Source organism: Elephantulus edwardii, unplaced genomic scaffold (genome assembly GCF_000299155.1).
Source record: "Elephantulus edwardii isolate Elephantulus edwardi_28Jun2011 unplaced genomic scaffold, EleEdw1.0 scaffold00257, whole genome shotgun sequence".
In the NCBI taxonomy this organism is placed as follows: domain Eukaryota; kingdom Metazoa; phylum Chordata; class Mammalia; order Macroscelidea; family Macroscelididae; genus Elephantulus; species Elephantulus edwardii.
In genome coordinates, this window is record NW_006400007.1 from 757,786 (window position 1) to 767,415 (window position 9,630).

Here is a 9,630-nt window from a genome sequence, read left to right on the forward strand (position 1 = left end):
CTAATGCCCATCAACAAACGAATGGATAGAGAAGCTGTGGTATATTCACACAATGGAATACTATGCTGCATTGAAAAACAAGGAACTCATGACCCTGGGGGACATTATGCTGAGTAAAATATCTCAGTCACAAAAGGACAAATACTGCATGGTGACACTGTTGTAGAATGAGGCTGACATCAGGGTGGGGGTAAGTCTGAGGAAAAAAGGGATAAAATATGTATACTGCATTGAAGCCAATGAGGTAGAGAACAGTTTAAAAAGAATATATTTCAGGGCATTATGATTATCCTAAGAGTTTGGAATGAGGATTGCAGAATGGAGTATACTCGGAGTGAGGGTGGGAGAGTGCGGGGGGATTGTATACCAATGAAGGAGTTTTTCCTTTTGCTTTTAAAGAAGAGCGAACTGGGGGTGGGGGTGGGGTGGGTGGGGAAAAAAGTGCAACAATGAATGAATGGAAATCCACAATCTCTGTAAATGTTCATTGAAATTAATAATAATACATATATTTTCCAAAAAATTGTTTATGCCAATTATACCTTAATAAAACTTCTTAAAAACCAGCAACAAAGGAAGTTATCATTATGTGACATGTTGTTGTTGGTGATTGCCTTCGAGTTGAGCACAACTCATAGTGACCACATGAACAAAAGGCTTGAAGCCCCTCTACAACCATTGATACTTATCAAAGATCATAGTTTCCGGAGGCATGTTGTTTAGGAAGTGGATGCCACTTCTGCTTCCAAAATAATGGATTGAGGATTGAGACTGACGACATGGCTTCAAGAAGCTCTCATTTTATTGAGATAGCTGGACAAAGATTTAAGTGCTAAGAAAAATAAGAACATGGGAACAGAAGAGTCCAGAGCATCGGTACCATGGCTGTCTCTTCTGGGGTGAGGTCAGGGAAAGCTTTGTGAAAAAAGAGGAAGCCAAAGTGAAGCTTAAGACTGGTCACTGGGGAGGAAGGTCCCTGTCAGAGGGGACAGTGAGCAAAATTAGTGAAACTCAAGTTCCAGGAACTGCATGTGGTTCAGCCTGATTAGAGCAAAGGACACAAAGGGAATGTAGTAAGAGACAAGGTTTGAGAAGCTGGCAGGCAGGGCCAGTTGGTAAAGGGCTTTTGCAGTCCTCACAGTCCTTGATCTCGCCCTGTCTGTGGTCTGCAGTCCTGGGACGTTGCCTCATCCAGACACTTGCCGTGGACTTCTAGGTTCCAGTTTCCAGGTTCCAAGGCCGTGACCCGAGAACTCTTATGTTCCCCAGGGATGTTTGTAGACCTAAAGAAAAGAGAGTTGGCTTAGATCTGAGCCTTGCAGCTGCACATAGGAGTGAAAGCTCTTGGTGCATTTGAATGTTCGAAGGAGCCAACAAACCAACTGCCTCCGAGGCAGTTTTTTCCACCAGTAAAGGATTTTGCCTTTGTAATTTACTGCACCAAACCTAACCTTGGAGAACGGTGCCTGACACTGTGGCACTGGGCACTGGGCTGTGTCCTTTCCGGTGCTGGTCTACCTGTTGGTCATCTGTTTGTCAGGCAGTCAGCCTGGATTTTTTAAAGTTACTGAATAGCTGAGGCTTGAGAGTTGCTTGGTTGCTTGCTTGTTCATACATTCATTCATACACACATTTATTCACTTTAGAGTGTTTTTACAGAGAAGCCTGGTATGTATAATTCAGGAAACGATGGTCAGACTATTAAAAATGCAGGCAGCAATGCATAACACAGCTAGCTCATGTTAGCCAGACGGCCCTGTGTAACCAGAGCAGGAAAACAACAGGGAAGGCCTGTGTTACTGGAAGGAGACGCCAAATTGCATGGCAAGCCCTGGCTCCCGTTTCAGCTGTTCCCTGCCATCCTCCTGCCGGAAGAAAGCAGCTCATGTTTAAAGCTAGAGCTTAAAATGGGATTGCTGTTTAATGAGCATTTTTGTGATCTAAAGATCAAGTTGCTCACACCTCAGAAAAAGAGCTCCCTTGCTCCCACATAGGTGGACTGGGACTGTCATGGCGCTCAGAATTGCAAGAAAGGGAGAGGAGTGAGGGTTTGGTAGCTTCTGTTTGTGCTGGGGAGCTTGGCTGGCTTCTGAAGATTCGAACATAGAGAGCAAGCAAAAGTGCCCATATTGGTTCCCATGCCCTAACTAACCGAGGAAAGCTGTAGGCTATACAGATGGCTGAAATCAAGTGGGACCAGTAAAGGCCAATTTGGATTCATTATCTCAGGTGGATTAATTATACCAGGCATGCCAGGAGGGAAGACATTTTTAATGATGTTGTGGAGTTTTGTTAATTGTTTCATTTTCTCACCTGATGGAAACAGAAGGATGGGTATGGGCTGGTTCAAGCTCTGTAGCTCTGTTTACCCTGCCTTCTCCTTGTGCCATCTGCGAGCTGGCCCTTTAGCAGGCTCAGAGCTTCCTTTTTGCTGGGTCAGTGCTGGAAGGTCGTGATTTTTGCCATTGGGGGCTGGCTTCCTGACTGGGTGGGTGTAGTGAATATCTAACTATCGATTTGTTTTCTTGCATTTCAGTCGTTCCAAGGAAGTCAAGGACGTGCATACCTCTTTAATTCAGTGTGAGTGTCTATAAATAATACGTATATTTTTGGTACAAATTTTGCAGGATGAGGAAAACAGGCCTGGACAAGAATTAAAAGATGGCCTCTGCCTTCTCCATTGTGTACACTTCTCATTTTGGTAGTCTTATCTCTTAGAGGAGATTTTTTTTTCCTTGTTAATAATATTTGCACTTCCCTCAGTAAGCACACTGGGACCAGGGCAGAGACTCTACATATTTCCCATCTTCAGCTGTATTTGGTTGGCCCTCACTATGTGGTTCCCATTTTAATTAAAATTTGAGGCCCTGTGCTCGTGGCTGTGGACTTCACAGTGTGGTTGTTAGTTTCCTTAAGTCACAAGGTTAAAATTTTGCATTTGTTAGAAAAGTTACATAAGTCCCAAGCAAAGCCTCAGCCATACAGACTTATTTTTAGTCAGTCCACTTAATCTGAATTTGGAGATGAATTCACTCAAATTCACCCTTTATGAAGGGGTCACCTTTGGAGGTTGTTCTCCATTGCAGTCATGCACCACATTCTCCTCAGTGTTGGGCTCCCCTGAGGTAGCCTTGTCCAGTTAGGTTTTGTTGGAAGCTCAGTTGGAATGGCAGCGATAATATCCTTGTTACTAACTGCCTGCTCCCCTCTTTTCTGTCCCTCAACACAGAGTTAATGTGGGCTGTGGGCCCGCAGAAGAGCGAGTGTTGCTAACAGGACTGCATGCAGTTGCAGACATTTACTGTGAAAACTGCAAAACCACTCTGGGCTGGAAATATGTAAGTATTGCGGAGGATTGGTAGAAAGGGGCCTACGAAGGGGGTTTAGCTGAGAGTTTCCCATCGCCTTGTGGGATTGCCTTAGGAGGACAGGACAGGGAACGGAGCAGGAGGGTAGATGCTGCCATGCTCATCTGCCTCGATTCCCATTTCCTTTTCCATTGATACTCCTTCTGCTCACATCTCCCCCTCAGACCCTTGCCTCACACTCAGACACAGGCACACACACAAGCATACTTTTTTTGCTTTATAGATAATAACATTAGTAGTACATAGCACTTAACTAACAGTCAGGTACTAGGCATGCAGTATTTTATTTACTCTTCACAGAAGTCCTGGAGGGCCCCAAACCCCTACGATTCTTGACCCTATTGTCTTTGAGTCTGACTCATAGCTTAACCTCTAGTGGTTTTTCAGAGACTGATTACCCATCTGTCTCCCTCATAGTGGCTGGTGGATTCTAACCTCCTTACCTACCAGGGTCCCAGAGCTCCCTCCTAGAGGGTAGACGCACGCACGCACACACACACACACACACACACACACACAGGCGGAGCTGGGGAATAATGAAGTGTCAGGGAAATTACTGCTGAGCCCACACCCCATGTAGGTGTGTGGTGTGTTGGCACATTCTCATTTCCCCTCCTGTACCCTCTCTTTGTGGTACAATTTCTCTCATAAAGCAGGAGACCTAAGGCTGAACCCTTTTCTGAAACACACAGCCTTCCACCTCCAGAGCAAGAGTTCATACAAATGCTGTAATGCCGTTGACAGTAGGATCTCATTCTTTATTAATTCAAGGGACTCTTGGAGAAGATGTGACGTCCACTGCTAGTGCACATTGGGCTTAGTCACCTGATGATTCTGATAACTAGTGCTTTTCAGATGATACACCAAAATATTCTTAAGTTCCTATCCTCTGCAGAAATAATAAAGTCCTTTATCCTACACCAATGCAGAACTTCATTGTGTTGGCCTTATTGGCTGGGAGAGCCCACAGTGCAGTAAGTTTAGAAAAAGTAACCTGCCAGATGGTTTGTATTGAGTTTTCCTTTGGGAAGCCTAGCAGCTGGGTAGGTCCCAAGGGCTGCCAGCTTTCTCCAGCCTGGAGTTCTACTACTCCTACTTTCCCTGAAGAAAATCAGTAAAGGAAAAGCAGACTTAACACTTCTGACAAAGAAATATCAAGATAAATGAAAGGAAAAGGAGACTACATGGCCTCACTGAACTTTGCTTCTCTTGCAGAATGCCTTTTCTCTAAGCATACAAAGTACAGTTGTTTTTTGTGTTATGTATAGATGTATAATAGATGTTCATTTGTTTCTCAAAACTAGTGGAAATGACAGAAACATTATGTGGCCACATCCATAGGGCATACTTCTGGCTAGCATCAGAGCAAAGTCCCTTAAGATTATACACTTACTCACTTACTTGACAGTTATTTATTGAGGACCTGTGTGTTGGGCAGTCTTTCAAACACGAGTGATCTAGCAGCGAGTAAAGCATCTGAAGATCCCTACATCCATTCAGTTTATATCTTTGTAGTGGGAGGTATGTAATAAACACAATATATATGTTGTTATGGTGTATGTTTGGAAGAGATCAAGTGTTTGAGGGGGAAAAAAATAAAGGCGGCAGCGCAGAGAGTGCTAATGTAGATGTTATGTTCTTCAAGAGTATAGTTGGAAAACATCTTACAGAGATGTTGATGTTTAAGCAAAGACCATGTAGGAATTTTTGGTTATAATATTGAAAATACTGCTCTTTGGAGGCAAGGATTCTGAAGCTTCATCTGACATACGTTGGGCATGTTGTAAGGAATGACCAGTCCTTGGTGAGGGTGGAGAGACAGCACAGGAGAGGAAGACCCTTGATGGGACAGATTGAGTCAGTGACTGGGGTAATGGAAGTAGGTGTGTCAGAGACAATAAAATTGGCACAGGATAGAGCAGGGTTCAGACCTTTGATAAGATAGATTGATTTCAGTGACTGGGGTAATGGGAGTAGGTGTGTCAGAGACAATAAAATTGGCACAGGATGTTCAGAGCTGCTGTACACAGGGTCGCTATGAGTTGCAAGCGAGTTGATGGCACACAACAACGATATTGAAAAAGTCTTAGCATTACTTCCCAACATTCTGCAGGTTTGTGGAGGGGACCCAGAGTGTTCAGGGCACCCAGGTGAAACCAGGATGAAAACCTGGGCCTTTTGATCCCTGTTGTAGGCATGGCCTCTGCCGTTCTGCAGAAATCAACCTCTTGTCTTTAAGTCATTCAGTATCTTTTTCTCTTTCCTGTTTTATAGGAACACGCCTTTGAAAGCAGCCAGAAGTATAAAGAAGGCAAATACATCATTGAGTTAGCACACATGATCAAGGACAATGGCTGGGACTGATTGGAGAAGCTCCCCCCCAACCCATGTGTCCACGTGAATGCCATCCAACTGAACATTCTACCCAAGCGCGAGAGAGTGACTGAACACTTGGTTCCATCCATTTAGAGGCCTTGCCATCTGGGGCATCTTCCCACACTGATGACATCTTTCTGGTGACCGGCCTCTAAATCACTGTCTCTCTGTCTCTTTGCTTTGTATCTGTTTGTGAGTTGATCCTGGCTTCTCTCTCTGTTCTAGTGTTGGCTCAAAACAAAACAACAAAAGGAACAGATAATCTGACTGCATGGCGGCAGCCCACCTTGACAGGGGCCCCCAGGCCCGTGCAAGAGCTGCCTGATGGTGTCTTTTCAGAAGTGTGGTGGTACAGAGTGAAAGGAAGAAGGGAAGGGGTAACCCTGAGGGCCTTGGGAATGGTGTGGGGGTTGGGGAGGGTGGAAGTAGGGATAGAATTGTGCTGCTCCTGGAGACCTGGTTAATCTAGGCTTGAAATAATCAACTTGTCTAAAAGGACAAAGAGAAAAAAAAAATACCTCATGACTGCATTCTCTCTGACCAGAAGCTTCTGTTCCTGACACCAAATGTGCCAGGTTAGCAAATGAGCACAAGAAGTGGCCCTGGTTCTAGCTGATGGGGCAAGGCCCTGATTCTCCTGGGCTGGGTGGGTAGGGGAGTGTCCTGGCAGCAGTCAGTGACTGGGGTGGAGCCCAGATGGGTTTTGATGACTCCAATGTCTTGCTGCGCCTCAGGGTTCTCTTCTTCTTTGCCTCAGGAGCCACTGTTGGTGAGGGGAGAGGGAACTGCTTTTTGCTGTGGATGCAAGACCCAAATATCCCAAAGGCTTTCACTAACACCCTAGTAAAATCTGCCATTAAGAAGTACAAGGAGCAAGAAAGGGGTCTGGGGTTGGGGGAGTCTGTGAATACTTGCTCAGAAGTGGCTCAGATATGGGGCCAATAAAATGAAAAAGTACATCAGTTAGCAGTTCTGCCCATGTGACCATTTCTCCTGACCCTTAGAAATAACAACATGGTAAGGTCTGGGGTGTTACAGGCAGTGCCAGGCATAGTTTGTATTCATACCATTTAAATTAGGTGCAGCTTGCCTCTTTAAGTATTCATTGGCTTCAATGGGATCAGCAGTTCTTATTACGTAGAATTCTGGGTGTTATTCTCCATTTCTATCCAAGTGGATTGAGGAAAACATTAGCCCAAGGCTTTGCATTTAGGGACGACTTTACGGGTGGATTCTTCATGGCCCTAAGTTCTCTTTGAACTCGAATAGATTATGTGGAGAAAAATATGTTGTGGTGATCCAGCAGTGGTGTCAAACCTCAGGTAACAAATTTCCATATTATACACTCTACCCAAATGTCATGATATTACAAAAGTGAAGGAATCCCTTTAAGTTCCTGACTCCTGAGGACAAGAGAAGTTTGTACATTTACCCAATGCTGTGAAATCTGCTTTACAGCCATTCAGCCACTACCTAGTGCATGTTGGGCAACTCACTGAACCAAATTAATTTCATTTCTTAGACTGAATATTGTTACTATGTGTTAGGTAATGCTCAGCAGCTCAGAATTCCACCCCACGTCCCCCCCCCCCCCATCTCCAAGTGGGCTGATTCTATAGGAAAATTTAACCTTAAAAGTCACACACACAAAAAAGAGTTCGTGGAGCTGAGAATTTGTGAAATGACTAGCCAAGGGTAAAGGTGCCTGCCTAGGATTCATCACAACTGTCACTGCAGCAGCATCCAATTTCCACAAGAAGTGAGAGTTTCTGGAAGAAAATGCCTTTTTGTGTCTCCTAAGCACTGATTGCAAATTGGGAGACTCAGGAATGGTATAGTCCCACCCTGTTGGTGGTGGAGGGCAGGGTTTACAGAAAGGGTTTACATTAGACTTATGATGCAACACCCCCACCCCAAATGCTGCTTGCCTAGATCTTCCTTCTGTGTTTGTAGCCCTGGAGATTGAGTAGGTAAACAGTTCTCCCCACTTCACAGAGGGGCAGACTGAGGTGCAGAAGAAATATTTTATGTCTTCTCCCAAAGTAACTTCTGCTTCCCAGGTTCCAAGATCTCAACAAAAACTTTCAACTTTCACATTCCTGAGCTTGCTTGCCAACACAAAATTCCCGTTTCCCCCCACCTCCCTTGCATTTCCCCTGAAAGATGTATAGCCTTTGTTTCTAAATTTCAGTTCGCTTCTTTGCTCAGGGTAACTCCAGATTATTGATCCTTCTTTGTATTAAAAAAATAATAATGAGGGTTAAATGCAGTGACAGATGCTGGACATGGAACGCCCTAGAATTTTCAAGGGATAGAGAAGAAAACTGTTGTGCCACTCTTTTTATTTGGGAACAGAGCGAGCCTCTGGCTGCTGCAGGATTGGAGCAGGCTCCAATCAGACCCTCATTCTGGTTTTACTATCAGTTGATCATCCAATGGGTGCATGATGCTATACCTGGTGTGAGAAATCTGACTATTTGTGTGTTGGTGTTGTTTTTTTGTTTTGGTTTTTTTTTAACTACAGGGAAAAAAATCATTAGGCTTTCCCTTTGTGTCAGTGAAACCAAAAGTGCTTCTTAAAACATTAGCTCCATTCATGACTTGTCTATCTAATGTCTAGCAGTATTAGAGAGGCTACAACTGGGCATAGGAGATGCCTCATGGCCTCAGTCAGTTCGTTCTTTAATTAATTTTCTCACCAAATTATTGACTCAGAGCATATAACCAAAGACCTCATTCATTCACCCCTGGTAGGTTTAGGGAATTGGAGTTTGCTTGGGCAGTAGGGAGGGGACAGGGAGAGGTGAGAAAGGGAAAGGCATGGAGTTTGTATACCTCAGCCAGCAGCTGCCTTCATACTGAAGTCCAGCTGGCAGACTATCTAGTTCCACCTTCCCTGTGCCACCCTAGGTGTTTGGCTTTGAGCACCATGGACGACACCCAGATCCCCAGGACGTTAGTCTCTCTGGCCATTCATGGGTTGATTTGACATGCATCAAAACATAGCTGAACTTGATGCCCACAGGTTCTCAGTGAGATCTGACCCAGTCCTACCCCAACTCCTCCTACTGGAAGATCACTAAAGTCAGCCTGCACTGGTTGACCAGTGTGGGCGAAAGAACTGTCCCCTTTATAAAAAAAAAGATTTTCAAGTGGATATATATGAACAGTTGCTTGTGAAATATACTTTTGTAAATAATATTTAATTTTTTAAATAATTGGTGCTGTTTTCTCAGATCCCCTGAGAGCACTTTTTTTGCTTTTGTTTGTAAATTCTATGGTTTCCTCTACATTTCTTGAAGTATATTGTAAGGGAAACATTGATCACCAATATACTTTTATTTTTGAAAGGCCTGTCATAGTCTGAACTTGAGGCAAGAAAACAATGCCTCTCTGCATTTTTTTTCCAGTGGAACAGACTCTGCAGTACATTACCATGTTGAGAATGAAAATATTTTCTTGCACCATTGCTGGCCAGAAAATAAAAATAAATAAAATCATGTAAACTTAATAACAACTTGGTTCCTCTTCTTGGAAGAATTTCCAACTAATTGGAATCTTGGTTTGTTGTTTTCGTTTTTTTATTTTAACTGTGTGCATGTGTGTGTATGTATGTATGTTTGTGTGTGTAAAAAAGCACTTTGAATTATGCCTCCTGTTTTCCTTGGTTTTATTGGGGACACTACAGTTTACACCTCGAGCTCAAAAGGTTTTTCTTCCCTTTCTCTCTGCTTGTTTCTATTCCTGAGTGGACCAACAGCACAAACCATGAGGGTTGTTTTTCTGAACAAGGAGCTGTTGCCAATTCGCTCCTCTTTGTTTCTCTGTGAGCTCAACTTTTTAAGTTGTAAAGGCAGCATGTTTGGAAGACAAAGCAGAATCAATT

The 9,630-nt window shown here is 43.8% G+C and overlaps 1 protein-coding gene across 1 annotated transcript in view; it reads left to right on the forward strand.

Moving 5' to 3' along the window:
• YPEL2 (yippee-like 2 (Drosophila)) overlaps window positions 1-5,985 on the forward strand; it is a 37,684-nt gene extending 31,699 nt beyond the window's left edge. Inside the window, exons 2-4 of the mRNA XM_006899435.1 lie at window positions 2,537-2,580; window positions 3,230-3,338; window positions 5,643-5,985. Of these exons, the coding sequence (XP_006899497.1) occupies window positions 2,537-2,580; window positions 3,230-3,338; window positions 5,643-5,732 (243 nt within the window). The 3' untranslated portion in view covers window positions 5,733-5,985. The remainder of the gene's footprint in view (window positions 1-2,536; window positions 2,581-3,229; window positions 3,339-5,642) is intronic.
• Window positions 5,986-9,630: the final 3,645 nt, after the last annotated feature.